General features: G+C 48.6%; 1 protein-coding gene and 1 long non-coding RNA gene across 2 annotated transcripts; one reads left to right on the forward strand and one right to left on the reverse strand.

Moving 5' to 3' along the window:
• Nucleotides 1-9766: 9766 nt before the first annotated feature.
• On the forward strand, nt 9767-11720 carry LOC127334582 (uncharacterized). The gene is made up of 3 exons (XR_007872274.1): nt 9767-10310; nt 11264-11312; nt 11427-11720. It is a non-coding gene; the product is annotated as an uncharacterized lncRNA (long non-coding RNA).
• A 1273-nt stretch (nt 11721-12993) lies between these two features.
• LOC139830041 (E3 ubiquitin-protein ligase PUB23-like) lies at nt 12994-14553 on the reverse strand. Its single transcript, XM_071821440.1, has one exon. It carries the CDS (start codon nt 14456-14458, stop codon nt 13175-13177), a length of 1284 nt encoding a protein of 427 aa, XP_071677541.1. The 5' UTR covers nt 14459-14553; the 3' UTR covers nt 12994-13174.
• Nucleotides 14554-21555: the final 7002 nt, after the last annotated feature.

A 21555-nucleotide genomic window follows, 5' to 3' on the forward strand; every position in this document is an offset into this window, starting at 1 on the left:
CGTGCATTTAGACGCCTTTGCCGTGCAATTGGCCGCACAGCTATGCCTCCTTTTCCCGTAGTGTCTAGGGATGAAAACCATGGTGGATCTAGCGTGTAGCCAATGGAGGCAGCCGCCCACTCAACATTTGAGTTCCCTTGTGATGCCAAGCATAGAATGTGATTTACTCCCACTTAGCAAATTGATTTTCCCTATTTAGCACATATTTGCCCCCTCTCAAATTGTATTCTAGGTCCACCCCTGGTGAAAATCTAAGATCTTTAATCGGACTACGACGTCGTTGGTGCACTATTTTCTCCTTGGAGGCATCGTTTTTAGATACTAGATGTTGTTTTTGGGGTGGTTTGCGCTCTAGCTGCAAGGAATTGTCCACTTTGGTTTTTATTTTTATTTTTTGGTTGTATGCATCCGTGATATCTTTTGACATTTTGTTGTTGCGGAGGCTAACGTAATTGGTAATACTAATATATTTGCTTTGTCAAAAAATGTGCGAGAACGGGGAGATACATTCCATGCGTTATGCATGTGTTTAATGGCCATGACCTTGTGTCAGACCATGGCGGAGGTGTGGGAGCTATCGTGTTAGAAGTCTAGAACTCTCACGAACACGGACACATAGCGGCTATGACCATGCGGATGATGATCCCATGACTTATGGAGAAAATGGCACGTCCGGAAACGAAGTGATACGGAGTACGGAGTACATCATAAGAGCGTCCTTCAAAGCGTCCCCAAAGGAATTTGAAGCGCGCCGGACCAAAAAACTGTTCTAGCCGCGTCCCCCAAAGCCCATTTTGTTCGGCGCGCCCCGATACGGTGTCCGGCGCCTCGAGTCCGTCCTCGCCCCACAGGGGACGCTCCGGCATGCCGGACACAACGAAAAGCGAGGCGAAGCGATGCGGGCCCGACGCGTCAGCGGCTCAGTGAAAAGTCGTCTCCCACTCCCGCCAAATCCCGCCCCTCCCGCCATATCGCGCCTATCCCGCCGCGCATTTCTGGCCTCCCAACACATATCCCGCTGCCGATTCATTTCTCCTATCCCGCCGATTTGTTTCTCCCTCCCACTGTCCACCCGCCGCCGCTACCCTCTCCCCATTCCATGGCGCCGCCGACAGCCCCCAAAAAGATGGCCAAGAAAGCGGCCAAGAAGCCGCCGGGCAATGCGAAGAAAGGGGCGAAAGCGCCGTTCGCGAAGCCGCAGAAGGCGCCGTCTCCGAAGAAGAAGCCGGAAGGATGGACCGAAGATCAATGGCAGCAAGATTGTCTACGACGGAGGATGGCGACGGCGGAGCGGAAAGGACGGAGGGCGGCGGAGCAGGAGAAGAAGGCTCTGGCGGCGCGCCAGCACGGGTGTCTCGCCGCCACCAACGCGAGCCCATGGAATACGAACGCGCCGGCGTACGTTCCGGGAGTGTTCTCTCCGTCGTCATCCGCCTTCTACGGCCCCTCCGCCACTCCCGGGTGCGTGACGCCTAACTTGTCGCCCCACTACCATGATGCGCTGCCGCATGGCGGCTTCAACCCCAACAACCTCTACTCCCTGGCGTACGAGCAGGGCGAGCCAGGACCCGGTCCGGACGGCGACCCTTTCACTGGCCGCAGGGGCCCGCTCGAATTCGACGGCGCCGGTGCTGAGGGTGCTGAGGAAGAGGGCGGGGGTGAGGACGAGGAGGACGATGAAGAGGAGGAGGTGGAGGACGAGGACGAGGACGACGACGACGATGAGGAAGAGGACAAGGAGGGTGCCGGTGATGATGATCTCGTGGAGGTAGACACGGACGGCGTGAAGAAGAAAAAGAAGAAGAAGGCGTCGGGCACACGAGGCCCCAAGTGGACGGTTTTGGAGGATCTTTGTCTGTGCGAGTCGTGGGCGACGGTGAGCCATGACTCCATCATCGGCGCCAACCAAAAATACGGGAAGTATTGGGCGAGGATCAATGCCGAGTTCGATGAGCGCAAGCTCATCAAGAGCGACTACAACAAAGTGACAATGAAGAGGAGCCAAAAGGAAATGTCGACGCGATGGGCCATCATCCAGGCGTCGGTGAACTCCTTCCATGGATACCATCACGACTTAGTGACCAGAGCCGACAGCGGCGCCGACGTCTCCCAACTGGTATGACTCTTTCTTCCATAATCTGTAGCGCCTACATTATGTTTGATGAAATGATTCTGCTTCCTTTGGTTAGTTTGATAGGGCCATGGAGGTTTACCGGAGGAACTCGGATGGGCATAACTCGGATCTGGACGCGCCGCTGGCAACGTGTAATATCCCAGGATTTGGGGTTACAAAAATAGAGGAAACAGATGTGTGCATTGCATTCATGCATAGAAAATCCGGGGAATTTTCGCACTTTAAAGTAAAACAGTCACAGTAACTGAAGTTTCACTTGACCTTGATGGAATTGAAGTAGCTCATCAAGTCAAGTGTTATAAACCTCAATGTGACCTTTGTTAAAACATTGTTTTGGGTAAAGATGATTTGATCTAAGGGGTTAGATCAAATGGAACTAAAACCAACACAAGAATATATTAATCAAGGATCAATTACTTGATCTTATAAAAGATCAAAATATGGTATTCTTTGCCATAACATATGAACATACATTTAATTGTCAATCAAGTAACAATAAATCGAGAAACCATTCTTTACTTATCTTTTACATGTCTTAAACCAATCTATGTTCCTACCATGAACCTCATGGTATTCATTCCACTTAATTCTTGGAAACAGGGCAAAGGAGATCAACTCTAGAAGTATGTATTCTTCTCTATTCCAATTTATTAAACATCAAACCTAGAGAAGTGAGAGTTCTATATTATTTATTAGAGAAGCAATGATCAACTTTGAGCTAAACCTTGGATATACATCCATGTATGCAAATCATCATCTTTAAGAAGAACCCTAGGATATTAATTAGGACATTCACTAGAGAGAGAACCCAATTATGTTAACCCTAGATATGATGATCACATTATTACCTTTGGAACATAACCTTGGGATATTATTCAAGTCCTTCCCAAATGAGAGATCATTCATACCAATCCTAGCTTTACCTAATTAAGAATCAAGGACAACCTTGAACTAAAGGATTAGGAGATAAACCATTTCATCTTGGAGTGGTGAAATAACCATCAAATAGAATAATACCGTATCCATGAATTGATAAAGTAAGGAGGAGATTTAGGAGAACACCATCAAACTTAGAATAACCATTCCTATCTAAGAGAGCTCAATACCTGGTGTTACACTCAAGATAGTTGAGCCAACACTTGGATTTGAGGGAGAGAACTATTCATATTATCCAAATGATTAAATCATCATTCCTTGATAAGAACCGTAAGTAATTATCTCAGTCATTCTTCTGGGATATAACTTGTTGAAACTATCATAGACATGTCCACCCATGATAGTATCAAAGAAGTACTATACCTAATTGATCAAGACAATACTTTACCTAAGAAGTGAGAAACCTAGTTCATGAACAATACCTTAGGAAGCCAAACCTTGATCATTATAAATTGAGTAATGATCATAAACCTAAGAACTTGAGGTAGAGTAATTAAGAACAAGTTGATCATGTCTAATACCTGATCATGCTCTTGAGGTATGTGAGGATAAGTAAAAGCCTAATAGGATAAGAAGATATTATTCACCACATAAAATCATAGGAGGTAACTAGTAAGCAACCCTAGGCTTATATCCCAACCTTAACTTGTGAATCACTTGGTGATCATAAGTAGAATCCTATCACTTCTACATTTCATTTATTCCTAAATTAAAGAACCTAAGAAAACCTTAGAGTCAAACTCTATACTTTATATGGTGAGAAACCATTCATCCATATAACCAAAGTTAACTATAAAAAGAACCATAACCACTTTAGTTACTTTAATGATATTGAGGATAGTAATAGAAACTAATTGGGAGAAGACAAAACCAGTTCTCAAGTCCTTAGTAACTAAAGGAGAACATCAACTATTAAGCAAGTAACCACCTTATCATGGATAGGGGAGACTAAACCATAGTCTGTGCATCATTTGGGTGATCAAAAATATAAACTTAGTTCACATTTGAGTTCCAAACCATATGCCATTAGGTGAATATCATTAGAACCTTACAATTTCTCACTAGTTAAACCTTATGCTTCAATAATTGAACATAAGAAACACCTAGTGCTAAAACCAATAATAATAGTACTAAACTTGGAAGGAGTTTTAGTAGAATTTCCAATTCATTAACACATAGTTATGCACATAAAATAATAAGCAAGTGACAACATTCTTAAATAGGAGATCAAGTCCTTAGAGATATTTTAGCACATGAAATCATGCCATTAAAATCACTTTCTTATTTGAAATCTGTAACTAAGTATTACCTTGAAATTGTTTCTTGCAAGATAAAACCCAATAAAACCCTACATGTCATAAAATAAGAAAACAATCATTTGGGAAATAATTTGAATATTTGTAAAGACAATATTCAGATTCATGCCTATATGGATAATTAATTCAAATATCAACTGGAATTAACAAATCAATGTTTTAGTACCATATTAAAATTGCTAATATATAACAACAATATTTTAAATGCCTGGAGTAAATCTCCCTTGAATTCAAACATTAAAATTTACAAAATATTTGAATTCAAAAACAGTATTTAAATTAACAATATGGAAAACAGAAAAAAGAAAACAGAAATAAAAGAAAAGAAAGAAACAGGCTTACATGTCCACCGCAGCCCAGCACCACAGCCCACCAAGCAGCCCATGGAGCACCCACCGAAGGCCAAGCCCACCAGAACCAGTCCAACTTACCGATTCGAACGGATAATATTGGAGACGAAGTCTTCGTCTTCGTCTCTGCCTGCTCGATGCGCGCGAGAGCACCACGGCGCTGGCCAGCCTCCACGTCCCGCAGTCGCCGCCAATGTTGACTGCCAGCACACGTCGGAGAGCTTATAAATACCCCGCCAAGTCCTCCTCTATTCGTGTTCTTCCGTTTCTTCCCCATTCTCACCGCCACCCGAAACCCTAGCACCTCTGGCAAAGTTTAAAATAGCCGGCTATAGCCCGGCTATAGTCGGCTATAGCTGGCCAGAGGGACCTGCCGCTACAGCTATGCCCTTCAAAGGCTAAGACGGGATAATCCGCTATTAGCCTCAAAAACCCGCTATTAGCCCCAAAAACAGGTAAAAAAATAGCCGCTAAGGCTATAATGCTGTAAATATAGTGGGAAAGAAAAGGAAAAAAGGAAAACTAGAAATTGTTGCTACTTATAATGTTGTAATATGTGGACCGAACTGTGTTTATTCATAGTTTTTATGTAACCGTGTTAATATGTTATGCCTAATGCCAATAAATTATCAAATTTATGAATTCTTGATAGAGATATATATAAATTTTGATTTTTCCCCATGAATTAGCAAAACCACTAAATGGATGATTTAGCCGCTATAGCTCAGCTATAGCCTTTCATAGCTCCTAGAAATGTTGCCGCTATTTCCAATAGCCGGCTATTTTAAACTATGACCTCTGGTCATCTCCGATTGCCGTTGATTGGATCCTTCCCAAGCCACGGCGTGGTCACCACCATCGTCACCATCCTCGACTCGTTCACCTAGCACAAGGAATCAAGGAGGGGAGGTAGGAATCGGGGGAATCGACGACTTCTCTGTCGCCGGTGATCGCTGGAATCCGCGCTTTAGAGAACACCTCCGTCGCCAATCAACCTCGAAGAGCAGTGCATCGTACTCAGGGTGAGACGACGCATCTCTGGAGCCCTTTAATTTGTTTTAGCAACCACCGTAGCATGCTAGCACCGTCCGTCATCGGGCGCCGCCGTAGTCGGAGCTCGCCGGAGCAACTCCGGCGACCTTTTCGAGGGGGCGCCGCTACCATTGTAATCACCACACCATGCTGAGTCGAATCGGTCTGGTAGTTCGCCTGAGGGAGTAGCCTAGCGCCGACGTTGTCACTGTCCGATCGCCGGCAGGGAGCTTCCCTGGCCATGTTGGCGATTTGACCCAGTCCACGTCTACGTGGCGCCTGACGTGGACCACTGGCCCACTAGCTAGTGGCTGTGGGTACATTAGCCGGGTAGGTTTAGTTGTTTTTAGTTTATTTTCAAATTACAGAAAATGTCTGAAACTTTGAAGTAATTTAGAAAATCCATCATAACTCAGAAAAATGTAAATAAGATATCAAAATTCTTAAAAAAGTAATCTCTATCTAATAAAAATATAAAATGAAATTTTTATTTTTAATAAAAATTTAATTGTTTTAAACTTAATAATTAAGTCTTTTCTTTTATTCCAAATTCAAATCAAATTCAATAATTAGTTAATTTTTTTAATAAACATAAACCAGTAAGGAAATAAGGAAAATCTTAAAACTAATTTTCCTTTACTAATAATGATTAAATCCTTGTTAAAAGGATTTAAACCCTAATTAGTAATTGTCCTAATTATTAAATTGTTCAAATATAACAAAATGTCAAATCCAATATTGTTTTTATTCCAAAGTTATTAATAAATTCAACGTTATAATGAAGTTATTACCTTACTAACTATATGGTAGATTAGGAAACCCTAATTACATGTTGAATAAAGATTACAACCTCACCATTTCATGTAAAACCCTAAAACCCTAATTCCATTAGGAACCCTAGCTCTATTATTTTTTTTGTGAACCCTAAATTGCTAATAAACCTAAGCCCTAGGTTATAACTTGTGATCATGTTATTTCCTATTGAATTATAGACCCACAATTAGCAACTAAGTACTTGTTCTTCTTCCCATAAAATAATAGAAGCCATAGTACTTGTAAGTTGATATACCATGAACTCATCCTAATAAAACGTAGATGATAATGTAGGGTTAACCAAGTGCAAACCCTAGTTATTATGACCAAAACCATCATCCTTAATTATCCATGCTTAGCATCACATCATTGTGATGAACACCAATAGCATCTATGCCCAATATTTACCATTACATAACCATAGTCCACTAAACCCTACAAGTACTTCATAATTATGAACCATCCTATTTAGAAGCCAATTATTCCTTACTTAATGGATCCAATAGCAAACCCTAACAACCTCAACCTTAATTGAAACACTTCTTATTATTTAAGAATTATGTTCTTCAAAAGTTATTCTTTTCAGGTAAATAAGGAAAAGCCATCAACCATGTCTATTAGGATCTATAGACAATAGCCATCTATCACCAGTATGATATAACCAACCTTGATAGCAACCATGTATAAATAATTACTTAGGATGCCTAGGCTTAACTCAACCTTACAAGCCCTAGGTGTTGATGAGTCCAACTTTGTTGTAATCCATCTAATCCTTACTCCAGAAACCAATTGGAACCATAGAAAACCATAGAACCCCCACAAATTTAATTATTATACTTGTTCTTTATTAAAGAACGTGAATGCATCGTAGCGAACAAGAGGGGAGGTGAATGGCGCTACGGCAAGTTTTAGTCTTTTTCTATTTTTATGCAACGGAAGGTAAAGGTGAGAACTTTAGCGATAGGGGTGATCCTACAATGATTCTCGGACAAGTACAACAAGTAAAGGAATCAAGAAGATAACGAGAGTAAGGAGCGAGACAACCGGGGGCGCGGAGGCGAGGCGAGGTTTGTTTCCCGCAGTTCCTTCCACAATAGGAAGTATGTCTGCGTTGAGGAGGTGCTAGTCTCACACAAGAGACTAGACGGCCACACCATGAAGGAAGGCCTCACCTTCTTCCTCGAGAGAGCTCCACGAAGATGCTCTCCCTCTTCCACTAAGGCACCAGTCGAGGCGGTGATTCCTTCACAAGGTTGGGGCGAGCTCCACACACAAGGATGCTCCCAACACCCTATGGAGCTAGTACATCACCAAGCTAGACTCCATAGCTGCACATCTCCAATGCTCCACCATAGGAACCCTTCTCCAATGCTCCACAATAGGAACCCTTCTCCAATGCTCCACAATAGGAACCCTACCACCCTACCACCAAGATCCACTAAGGAATAGCTAGTATTGGTGAAATCTCTCTTGGTAGAACTATAGATCGGGGTCTCCTCCACCAATCCTCAAAGTTTGGGCAAGATTGGTTGGATGGTGAGGGAGATCCCCAAGGATTAAGCTCAGCAACAATGGAGGAGAGAGAGAGGGAAGAGATAAAATCGTGTTGGGGAAGAAGGAGCCCTTAAATATGCTCCTCCAAATCCAACCGTTATGTCCAGTTTTTGCCTAAGCGGTACTACCGCTTCTGGGAAGCGGTACTACCGCTCTGAGTTCGAATTCCCCAGATCTGGTCAACGTGGACGCAGAGCGGTACTACCGCTGGAGGTACCGCTCGAGGTACCGCAATGGGGTGCAAACCTTACTGGATCCAAAGCGGTACCGGAGCGGTACCAGAGCGGTACTGCCGTAACTAGTTTACGGTACCTAGGCGGTACCGTGAGTGGTACTACCGCTCGTGAGCGGTACTACCGCTCCAGGTACTGCAGGGGTACCGCAACTCGTACTGTGGGACACTTCGAGCGCAGAACTCAGAGCGGTACCGTGGGCGGTACCTATAGGGGTAGCGGTACTACCGCTACAGGTACCGGTAGTACCGGCCTGGCTAAAACTGGTTTTCTCCCCTTTTTCTCTCCATCCATGTCACCTCGCTAAACACACACAAAACCAGAAAACCTATCAACTACGCTTCATTCTTCCGATCTTGACGTGTCCAGCGAGGTCACCGTGCTCTTGCAAATCTAACAATGATACTCAAGGCACACGGTGAGATTACTCAAGTGTTGTCATCAAACACACAAAACTTGGGGTTTAAAGTTTGCTCTTACAATCTCCCCCTTTTTGGTGTTTGATGACAACACAAGAGTTGACAATAACATATGATATTATGATGAGATACTTAGATTTGCAAAAACTCGATGGAGCTCCCCCTACACATGTGCATATCATGAATATGTATTTGAATACAAATACACATGTTATAGAGACATCACTCCCCCTAGTTTTTACAAACCAAGCACATATGCAACATAGATAAATGACATGTTCAAGTAGCATATGCACAATATGGAGGCAATATAAGATCATGCAAAGAGATTTGGGTGAAGTTATCATACCATAGCCTTGAGAATACCCAAACTCACCATAAGGTGAAGTTATCATACCATAGCCTTGAGAATACCCAAACTCACCACAAGATGCCTCCATAGGGTTGTTGATGTAGCCATAAGAAAAGATAAGCAACTAGAACCAAAAAGGCTACAAACAACAAAGGTCCCATCCACATAGGAACTTCTCCCCCTTTGGCATCGGAACACCAAAAAGGAGGGTAAAGAAACTATAAGGATGGAGAAAAAGAACAAACAACAAAGCTTGCAAAAATCACGAGAAAACAAGCTTGAAAGAGGTTCTTCAAAAACAAGACAAAGAAACCAAAGAAGAAAGACAAACGAAGGTCACAATGAAACACAAAGAACCGAAAAACCCCTCAAAGAGGGGGGTTGGTGGCCGAAGCCACCATGTAAGAGTATAGTAGTGTGAGGTCGCGTAGATGTATCTATAAAATCTATTCATAGGATACGTATCGATGGATCCAATGAGGGTTCGGCTCTCCTGCAGGGAGCCCTGCACGTATTATTATGCAGGTCCAATAGATGAGAGACACATGTCCTGGCAGGCCCCACACCTCAAATAATTCATTTTTATTTTTTCTTTGGCTGAAACTTTCCTTATCCTATCGACTCCTCAGTCCTCACTTTGACGAACTGTTCTGGAGGCTACTGGTTAACCCAACTGAGCACGGTGAGATTGAGGAGCGACGGCGGCCTCAACGATTGAGCGCGCGGCAGCACCCTTGGCGGAGCTCGCGTGGCGCCCTCAGCGGAGCTCGCACGGCGGCCACGACGGAGCTCGCGCGGCGGCCTCGACGGAGCTCGCGCGGCGGCCTCGACGGAGCTCGCGCCGGAGGCCTTGGCGATTGCGCTGCTGACGGCGAGCTCGGCGGAGCTCGTGGCGGCGGGCTTGACGATTGAGCTCGCGGAAGCGACCTCGGCAATTGAGCTTGCAACCGCGTCAAGTTGACTCTCGATTGAGCTTCTCAGAGGCCAAATCGTGGTGCGCTCGCCGCCTGGACGCGGGAAGGGGAATCGCTGCTGGTCCGGGTTAGTAAGAAGAGGGCAAGGGCCGCACCAGGAGAGATGGTGACTTCAGGAGAAGCATCCTGCGTGAAGGCCTGCTCGCCATCAACCAGAAAGTAGGGATGCGAGCTTGATGCAAGCTCCTATGACAAAGGTGAGTGATAGTTCATCAGTTGAATTACCATGTACGGCTCACGCCCCTTGTAGCATATGTATTTGTTTACTATGACACATCAAATTTTGTGGACAACTGCAATGGGGATCACAAATTGCTGGAAATTCCTTGTAGGAAATTTAATGTTGAAGACAACATTTAACCTGAGAACTAAACGAAAGTAAGCTTAACCAATATTCTTACGTATCCAGCAGTAATATGAATGGTAAGATCAATACTACATCCCGTTTTTGGGTAGAGCAATACTGGCAAGCAAACTTCAGATGTAGCCAATTAAAAAGGATTATCTTGTTGATGACTTGATTGGCTACCGGAGACCTGGAAGAAAACAAAAAAATGGGTTTTAGACATAAACTAGAATTTGTTATATTAGAGAAATATTGAACTGGTTAGTATAACTTGTTATTGAAAAATACCCTGCTTGGCAGCTCGTCATTTTGACATGGTATCCATTCCAAGTCTGATAACGCTGCAGAACCTGAACCCTACATACAATGTAATAAAAGTTAGTGCAGATCGAATGGCATGTGCATACTCACATCATTTTTTAACGCTTTAGTAAACAAAATGAGCTTTGCTTGGAGTTACGAGTTCATGATTATGAACTTCCTCAAAGCTGCTTACAACATATTTTCCAATTGCATTTATTTTTATAGTCATCTCGGCATTACAACCAACTCTTGTATCTGCTCGCTTCCGTTGGCATGGTTCGGAAGTAGTGCTCTTTTCTTTATAACCTGCTTTTGAGCATACAAATTTCTTTGTCCGAATAACATTAGTTGAGGATTTATCATGCCAAAATTTCCTGACACTGAAACCTTCATGTCCTGCATAGGTATTGTAGAACTCATATGCCATATGGTCATTCTCAAATTCCATACCTATCACCGGTTTTAACCTCTTCATGTAATGATCATCTGTACCATGGCCAGGGCCTGTCTCTTCAACGTTGGAGGTCTCATGATCTGCACAAACGGAAAGGTAGTAACATCACAATTTAAACTCCTCATTTGTTCTTCTTTAATCTTGTCTACTTCTTTAATCTTGTCTACTCAGTATGCTAGATCATTGAGACAAATAATTAATTATTTGCAGATTGAAGCTACAGCAGCATACCTGTTTGGGAAGCGTGAGGAGCTTCTTCCATGTTGAAGAAGAACACTGTCCTGGATTCTGATCCACGGAGAGGAACTTTCTTGTGAAGGTGTTCTCGATTTTTTTGATCGGGATGCAACTTCCAGCGAGATTGGTACGAGAAAGGGGATCACGCGGGAAAGGATCTCGGGGAGGGAACTGTTAGGCGGGAGGGTAACGATTTGTTAGCTGATTTTCTGGAGATTAACTGTATTTGGAGAGATACGCTGGTTATTTGAGGTGTGGGGCCTGCCAGGACACGTGTCTCTCATCTATTGGACCTGCATAATAATGCGTGCAGGGCTCCCTGCAGGAGAGCCGAACCCGATCAATGAAGTTTGAACCTTGGACTAAGACTCCACGTCATTTACTTGTCTATTTTTTTTTTGGCTCATGAACTGTTTTTTACGGCCGGCCGGAAACACACGTTATGGTCTCTATTCATAGGATACCTTATCACTTCATTGAACGATAAGTAAAGTTTAAACCTTGGACTAAGAGTCCAAGCCATTTAAAGTTAGAACTATGTCACGTCTTCTCTATGTATATAAACGTGTCAAATAGACCTACAAAGTTACGTAATTAATAACCTTTCGTTAAATCACAGCCATTACTTTTATATCTAACTGTTAAGATAATTTAGATGGTGTGGCTTAACGTGGTGGCTCTATTAGACATCCACTTATTTTGATTTTAGTATATAATAATAGATAGACTATACATCTAAAACACCAAACTACTGCATACTTTTTATTGTTTATTTATCAAACGTGCTAACCAATACCTTCAGCTCCTCGTGAGTTCGACAATCTTTATTATTGAAAAGTATTATAATTGATCTCCTGCACTTGGAAGCCATCATCAGTCAACAAACAATGCTTCAACCATGAGGCGACTGGGGGGGCCACCATTGCGAGGTACAACCACCGAAGGTCGGACCTAGAGTTTTCCACTTGGGGCACGAGACTCAGAACTCCAAGAACAATGCCAAGAATGAAGTCTAGTATTGTTACCACCACTTAGCAGGAATTGCTGCAAATGCGGCAAAGTGCTGATCACTGGATACACATACATCTTCACCCCATCCTTCTTGATCCTTGTCACCGCCATCACCTAGCGATCTCACTGAACATGCATGGACATGAAGAACCTATGACTATCGATCCACCTTGGCATGCCCCCCTCGGTCAGACCATGGAAATTACGGCTAACAACTGTAATCGATATACTAAGGTGCTGACACAAGTGGATCTTGGAGCCGCCAATGGTGCTCCACCAACAATGGAGCCACTCGGAGGCCCTGAATTCAGCACATCGACAACCAAATATTGGCCAGCGTTAATTTATGCATACCTTTATGCAGAAAATGGTCAAAACTATCCTTATGCTCAAATAGTCCACATATAGCCTTTGTTGATACAGTTTCGAGAATGAATACAAGGAAATGTGCCCTCTTGTTCAACTGGTAGGAGAAGTTAACACATGGGACACATCAAATAAGCACTTGATCCATGATTTATTCCAGAAAATGTACACCAGGTGTGATAAAGAGTCCAATGAAGAAACAAATTAACATGAATTTGTATGTTCAAATTACAAGCAATTAATCAGTGTGAATGTGGGATGACACGTTGTGCAGATAATTACAACGACCAAGTTAAAGAGAGCAATTTGCTCGTCGTAGATATGATCTCGGCGTGATCAAATCATCAGGAAGGGTAATGCGCCTTCAAGTGCGGCTGCAGGCACGGCGAGTTCTTCCAAACCCTAGCGTGCATCGTGAGCAGCTCCTTGGCCTTGGCCCTTGCCCGCTCGCCGGAGTCTACCTGCAGAAGAAGCAGCAGCTTCGCCACCACCCCTACGGCCAGCATCTCCTGAAGCACAGCTGGCGTCGGGGAGTGCTTGGCCACGGTGTGGAGAGCGCGCACCGCGCTCTCGGTGGTGGCCGGCGACACCCTCATAGCCTTCTTGGACACCACGGCCAGCCCGGCCGGATGCGCCACCAGCTCGGATCGCCCCTCCGCGCACCCGCAGAGGTGGTCGATAGCCACCACCGCCAGCTCGGCCGAGTGCCGGCTGCCCTCGTCGAGGAGCAGCTCCACGAGCACGGTCATCGCGCCGGCCTCCACTGCCTTCACGCGGTTCCTGCCCCACGGGCAGAGCCGGCACAGCACGTGCAGCGCCGCCTTCACCGCCTTGGCGGACACCCTGTCGGACACGACCCGCACCACCTCCTGGATCACGTCGGCTCGCACCGCCATCAGCCGCGCCGGCTCCATCACCGATACCATCGCCTTGAGTAGCAGGACGGCGTACGTGCGTGAGCGGTAGCTCGGCCGCCGCAGCACGTGCAGGAGGGTGTCCAGGAAAGCGCCGTTATTTCTCTCTAGGATCTGGAGCAGGCTCTTCTTGGAGGGCTTGAGCGAGTAGATGACGCTCAGGGCGTCCTCCTCCGGCGGGCTCGTGGACGTCGGGGAATCCAGCGTTAGTTCGAATAGGTCTTCAGCCGACCTGGAGGCGGAGCTTGTGGTGCAGTGGTGCCTGACGACGGAGACGAGGAAGTCGACGGCGCCAGGCGTGGCTTCGACGCAGCGCTTGTTGCGGTCGCTCTCGGCGGCGATGGCCTTGATCTCCCTGAGCGCTGCCAGCTCCTGGCGCCGACCCGCGCCGCGCGCCTCGTCGACGAGCGCGGCGACGCGGCAGGCGTCGACAGGGGCGCGCGGGGTGGGGAAGCGCTCGACCTCGTGCAGGGCGCACCAGGCCTGGATGAGGCGGCGGAGGGTGTGGTTGGGCGTGGTGTCGCGGTCCTCCGGCGCGAGCTTGCGCTGCGTGACGGGGCAGGTGGCGTGGTGGGCGGCGTCGAAGAGCCAGCGCTCGATGCTGGCGCGGTCGTAGGTGATGCCGGTGGCGAGCGTGACCGGGTCTCGCATGATCTCCAGCGAGATCGGGCAGAGGAAGTAGGGCGGCACCTCCACCGACGACCCTTCCTCCATTGCTGTCGGGTTGGAGAGAAGTCTACCTGCCGAGAGATTGCAAGTGCCCTTGGAGAGTTGGAGATTGAGTTTAGAAGCTAGCTGAGACGAATGAAGATTGACGAAGTTGTTGGAGTTGAAGAAATGGGAGAGATGCCCGTTTTATAGTGGAGCCTGAAGCGAAGAAGTCCGCGCGTGTTAAATGATAATTAAGTAATCCAACACTCAGATTAACGTGATGAATTCCTGGGAGTTGAGCTAGCTTGCCCCCGCTGACCATGGAGAGGAGAGCGGCTCCACGTTTTGACTTTCGAGTTGATCCTTGCTCTATTCTCATCCCCTTTGCTTGGTCTTTCACTTTTCTTCCTCCTCGAAATAGGCTTTCGCCCCGCTATATTAATATAGCACCGAACTGATACAAGATAGAGACCACCGCTGGGGCAAACAGCACAACAAAGCCCAGAAGAAAACACAAGAAGAAGAAAAAAGAAAGAAACGATGACAAAGTCGGATCGACGAAAACGCTGATGATCCGCAACCGCTGCGCCCTCCGGAAGATTCCCACCACGAGCTTAGCCCTCCGAAGCGCCGCATACCAAGGCAGCACCTTCAAGAAGGGATGCGACGATGACGACGCTGCTGCCCGGACAAGCCTAGGGTTTCCCCCGGTATGCGGAAGGGAAGTGGGAAGGGGAAACCCCGACGCCCCTCAAGAAGGAATGGTGGCGCCCGCGAGCGTCACCGCGTCGGTGTCGGCCGCCGACAAGGAATTCTCCCGTCCCCCAAAGTCCCACGGTCCCGGACACTCCGTCATGCTCCGCCAACCTTGCCGCCCACCAACTCGCACCACCACGGTCACGCAACCACCACCGCCGTCTCACCGTGACCCACTGACGAAGACCGACGAAACCGATCGGAAACACCCCGAGCCGAGGAGAGCCTGGGCAGCAGCCACGCGGGAGGACGCAACCTCCACCGCCAGCTGCGGTGACAGACCGGACGTAGCTACAGGAGCAAACCAGGCCCCTCTGGCCCGGCCGAGCCCGCCGAGCTCGTGAAGCTCCCGTGGCCGCGCTGCAGTCCACGTGCCGCCGTCCTAGCCACCCTCAGCAGGAAACGCTCCACCAGCCGCCGGGAGCAGGCCTCGGGATGCCAGACCAGGCCCGCCCAAGCCCAGATGGGGCCCAGACAGGCCCGCATCCGGGTCAGGCTGCGCCGCCCGCGCCGCCGCTGACCACCCCCGCCGCCCGCCGCCAAGGGGCCGCGCCGTCGCCACCATGTCACCCAACGCCGCCGCCACCCGGGAGGAGCGCGCCGCCGCCGGAACCCTGCCCACCGGAGCGCACCGGCGCCGGCACCGGGCGACCCGCGTCGCCCGCCTCGCGCGCGGTAGGAGCATGCCCGCCGCCGCCGGCACCGCCCGGGCTTTGCCCGGACGGCCTGTGCCGACGGCGGCGAACGGGGAGGCCGGAGGAGGGGGTCGAGGGGCGAGGAGTGCAGGGGCCCTCTGTCGCCGCCCGCGGGGAGCGACAGCGAGGGCCGGGAGAGAGGAGGGGAACGGGGACGGAGGCGGGGACGACCGGCGGCGGCGCGGGGCTGGGTGCGCGGAACCCTAGTCGCGGGAGCTCTCTATCGAGCCCAACCGTCTTTCACTTTTCTTCGGCAGTACCAGTAGCCTCTCGCTCGCGGCCGCAGGGTCGATCTAGTATTAGCAAAGGTAAGTCGCTCACGAGTCACGATCGCCTTATTTTTCTTCCTCTCTCAGATCGCGCGCATCGATCAGTTGGCTGATTAGCTATTGTACACAACAAAGGACCGCGTAAATATGCATGCTGTTAGGCAACCGACCTAGTCGGTCCATTAGGCCAGATTGTGGCGGTTAGGGTTTAGTCTTGACTCTCACGTTAACTTGTAACTCACGTTGATCCATCAATATATATACGTGTATGTTGAGACGAGGAGAGCCATCGAGCCTCAAGCGATTCAATCTGTTTCATGGTATCAGAGCGGGTCATCCTTTCCCTCTCCTAGCCGCCGCTGGCGGCTCTCCCTAAGCCCTAAACCTACACCTCTTCTCCCTCCTCTCGCCTCCCCACCATGACCCCCGATGAAATCGCCGCCAAGGAGCGCGAGCTCGCGGAGCGCGCCACTTCCCTCGACGCCCGCGAGGCCGCCCTCAACCAGCAGCTCATCGCTGCCAACCAGCTCAAAGCCGCCAACCCACCCAACTCCACCGCTGCCCTCACCTCTCCCATCCAAAACCCTACCACCGCCCACATCTCCAACCCCAACACCTACGCCACAACCATTAAACTGCATGTGCCAATCACCCTGAGCTTCGATGACGACAACTACACGAGCTGGCGCGAGCTCTTCCTCGTCGCCCTTGGCCGCTACGGTCTCACCGCCCACGTCACGGGCGAGTCCACTCCCTCCGACACCGGCCCAAACTCCCCTGGGGCCGCGACGACTACACCGTCCTCTCCTGGATCTACGGCTCCGTCTCCGTCGACCTCCTCAACATCGTCATGCGTCCCGGCGCCACCGCCCGCACTATCTGGGGCACCATCGAGGACCTCTTCCGCGACAACAAAAAGCACTGTGCCATTCAGTTGGAGGCCGACTTCCGCAACACACCGCAGGGGGACCTCTCCATCAGCGACTACTGCGCCAAGCTCAAGGCCCTCGCCGACTCCCTTGGCGACGTCGGGCAGCCCATCTCCGACGAGAATCTCGTGCTCACCCTCCTCCGAGGTCTTAACGAGAATTATGCGCATATTCGCTCGTTTCTGCCGTTTCAGGTGCCCTTCCCCACGTTCCTGCAGACCCGGTCCGCCCTCCTCCTCGAAGAGACGCAGAAGAAGACCGACGCCAAAAACGCCGTGGCCACGACGCTCTGGGCTTGCGGACAGAGCGTGCAGCCGCCGCCTGGCGGGCCTCGGCCTCCACCACCACCACCATCGGCGCCCGGGGGCGTAGGAGGCGTCGGCCGTGGCACTGGCCAGCTCTACGCCAAAAACAACTACCGCGGTGGCCGCGGTCGCGGAGGTGGCCGCGGCGGCCGTGGACACGGTCGCACCGACTCCCCCTGGCAGTTCAATCCTTGGACGGGCGCACCCACTCGTGCCAACCTTCAGCAGCAGCCACCGGCACCATGGCAACAGCCGCCCTGGACCCCTCGGCCATGGCCTGCTCCGGCCCCTGGAGTACTTGGTCCGCGCCCCAGCTTCCCTGCACCGCAAGCCTACGCTACATACGGGTAGCCCTCCACCAGCTACGGCCCTCAGCCGTCACCGCCACCGAGCTACAACCAACCGGCCTTGGATCCTGCCCTCGTCAACGCCCTGAACAATATGCAGCTCTCTGGAGGCGACTGGTACATGGATTCTGGAGCATCCTCCCACATGGCATCCGACCCCGGTAACTTATCCTCCCTCACACCTTGCTCCTCACAAACTTTCACTGTTGGCAATGGCTCCTCCATCCCTATCATCCACACCGGCTCCAAAACCATCTATTCCCCAACCAAACCTCTCTATCTAAATAACATTCTTGTTGTCCCTAATATTATTAAAAATCTGATTTATGTTTGGCAATTCACCATCGATAATTATTGTTCCATTCAATTTGATCCTTATGGTTTCTCTGTGAAGGATCTTCTCACAGGGACCGTGATGCTTCGATGCAATAGCTCCGGTCCACTCTACTCCATGTGCCAAGCTCTTCACCATGCCGCCTTCGTCCTCCACCAACACCCCGACCTTTGGCACCGTCGCCTCGGCCACCCCGGAAGCTCCACCATGTCGCGTCTTGCTCCACATACTTGCCATAATAAAACAGGCACATCCCTGTGTCATGCTTGCCAGCTAGGGAAAAATGTTAGGAAACCCTTTTATTCTTCGACATCTAGAACTTTTCGACCTTTCGAACGTTTGCATTGTGATTTTATTCTTCGACATCTAGAACTTTTCGACCTTTCAAACGTTTGCATTGTGATTTGTGGCTTCACCTATCCCTAGCACTTCTGGATATTGCTACTATCTTATTATAGTCGATGATTTCACACAATATTTTTGGAGTTTTCCCTTACGCAAAAAATCTGAAGTATATGCTACTTTTGTCGCCTTTCATGCCCTCATCACCACCTAATTTCAACTTTCTATTCTCTCCATCCAATGCGACGACGGCAAAGAATTTGATAACTCCAACCTAAACACCTTCTGCACTACCCACGGCATCATCTACCGATTCTCCTGTCCATATACATCCCAGCAAAATGGCAAGGCCGAACGCGCCATTCGCACCACCAATGATGTCATTCGTACCCTCCTCTTCCAAGCATCGCTGCCACGATCCTTCTGGACTGAGGTGCTCCATACCGCCACTTATCTCATCAACATTCGTCCCACCTCCTCCCAACCGCAAACTACACCATATATCTCTTTATACGGTTGCACACCGCGCTACCAAGATCTCCGCGTTTTCGGCTGCCTCTGTTATGTCAACACCTTCTCCACCGCCAAAAAGAAACTTTCACCTTGAGCCACGAAATGTGTCTTCCTTGGATACCCTTCTCAGCATCGTGGTTATCACTGTCTCGATCTCACTACACGAAAAATAATCATCTCTAGGCACGTCACTTTCGACGAGCTATTTCCCTACTCCACCCCAACCACCGAATCCACCCCTCAAAACAACAACGATTTTCTCCAACACCACCTAGCCTACCGTCAGCCTCCCATAGATGCCATGACTCCACCATTCACCGCGGCCACCCATGTCCCGCCTGGTCCTTCTGTCGACGCCACCGGCTCGTCTACATCTGCTCCTTCTCCTGCCCGGGACGACACACCCCGTGTCGCGGTCACCCATCCACCTCCTAAGCCCCTCATCGTTTACACTCGACGCCCCAGCCAGCCCAGAACCACTGCCCCGCCTCCTAACCCTCCATCTATACCAGCCCCTCACCGTACACGCAGCTCCACCGGCAGTCTTCCACCACCTATAGAGAAACTAAATCTTTTTGTCGTTCACTCCTCTCCTATTCCGCATAACTATCTCATTGCCCTCCGTGACCCTGCCTGGCGTCAGGCTATGCTGGAAGAATATGATGCCCTCATGCAAAATAACACATGGTCCCTAGTACCCGCTCCTCCAGGCGCCAACATCGTCTCCGGCAAATGGATTTTTCGCCACAAACATAATGCTGATGGCTCACTCGCTCGTCATAAAGCTCGCTGGGTGGTCCGAGATTTCGCCCAACAGCCTGGCGTTGACTTTGACGAGACTTTTAGCCCCGTAGTGAAACCCGCCACCATTCGCGTTGTTCTCTCTCTAGCCATCTCCCAACAATGGCCATTCCATCAACTCGATGTAAAAAATGCTTTTCTTCACGGCAATCTTACCGAAGAAGTCTATAGCCAACAACCCTCTGGGTTTCACGATCCACGTTTTCCAAACCATGTTTGTTGTCTTCAAAAATCACTCTATGGCCTGAAGCAGGCTCCGTGAGCCTGGTTCCAGCGCTTCGCTTCCCATGCGCGAAGCATCGGTTTCGTTGACTCAAAATCCGATGCCTCTCTCTTTACCTATCATCACACACACGGCACAACCTATCTCCTTCTATACGTCGATGACATCATTCTCACTGCCTCGTCCACCCCTCTCCTTCGTCATATCATCGCCATTCTTAGCTCTGCCTTCGCCATGAAAGACCTAGGACCCTTACATCACTTTCTGGGCATTTCCGTCACTCGCACTCCCACTACCTTACATCTCTCCCAACGTCAATACATACTAGACATATTATCTCGCCCCGGAATGCGTGATTGCCAACCCTCCTCTACTCCCATCGACACTAAACCTAAACTCGGCGCCTCTAGCGGCAACCCCTTTTCTGATCCTTTCCACTATCGCAGTCTTGCCGGGGCTCTTCAATACATTACTCTCACTCGACCAGAAATTTCATATGATGTACAACAAATCTGCCGTCATATGCATGACCCCAATGATTCTCACTTCCAACCCATTAAACGAATTCTTCGATACCTAAAGGGCACAATAGATCTCAGTCTTGTTCTTCACTCCACTTCCTTACACCAACTGGTTGCCTACTCAGATGCCGATTGGGCTGGATGCCCGGATACACGACGGTCTACTTCAGGGTTTTGTGTATATTTGGGTGATAACTTGGTGTCTTGGTCCTCTCGCCGGCAACCCACGGTTTCATGCTCGAGTGCTGAGGCTGAATACCGTGGCGTCGTCTCTGTCGTTGCTGAAACTTGTTGGCTGCGACATCTTCTACAGGAGCTTCGTCGTCCAGTGCACACTGCTACTATTGTTTATTGCGACAACGTCAGTGCAGTATATTTATCAGCCAACCCGGTTCAGCATCGCAGGACAAAGCACATTGAGCTGGACATACACTTTGTGCGGGAGAAGGTGACCATTGGAGCAGTCCGTGTTCTTCATGTACCCTCCAGCTCTCAGTACGCATATATATTCACCAAGGGGCTCCCTACAGCATTGTTCCAGGAATTCAGATCCAGTCTTCACGTCGACTACCCTCCTAGTTCAGCTGCGGGGGCGTGTTAGGTAACCGACCTAGTCGGCCCATTAGGCCAGATTGTGGCGGTTAGGGTTTAGTTTTGACTCTCACGTTAGCTTGTAACTCACGTTGATCCATCAATATATATACGTGTATGTTGAGATGAGGAGAGCCATCGAGCCTCCCGCGATTCAATCTGTTTCACATGCAAACAGCCACGAATTCAGAAACACCACGAGTGGATGCACCTTGATGGATGCTATCAGCACGCGGAAAAGACTGACATTTGTTTGGATTAGCTTAGCTAGCTAGTACACGCAAAGAATATATACTACCTCTATCAATAAATAGTGTATAAGATTTATCTAAATAGCTTAACTAGCTAGTATCCAAATACGTTTAGATTTAGACAAACCATGAACGGAGTATGTGATTAGTCGATATTTATTTTTAGCCAAAGTGCATGCTCACCTACTTGGACAAAACCAAGAAATCCTAAGATTTTTTTCTCTGCAAAATAGAATTTCCTAGCCAATTAATAAGCAGCTAATTTATAAATCCAATTTTGTTT

The sequence above is a fragment of the Lolium perenne genome, chromosome 6 (assembly GCF_019359855.2).
Source record: "Lolium perenne isolate Kyuss_39 chromosome 6, Kyuss_2.0, whole genome shotgun sequence".
NCBI lineage: Eukaryota > Viridiplantae > Streptophyta > Magnoliopsida > Poales > Poaceae > Lolium > Lolium perenne.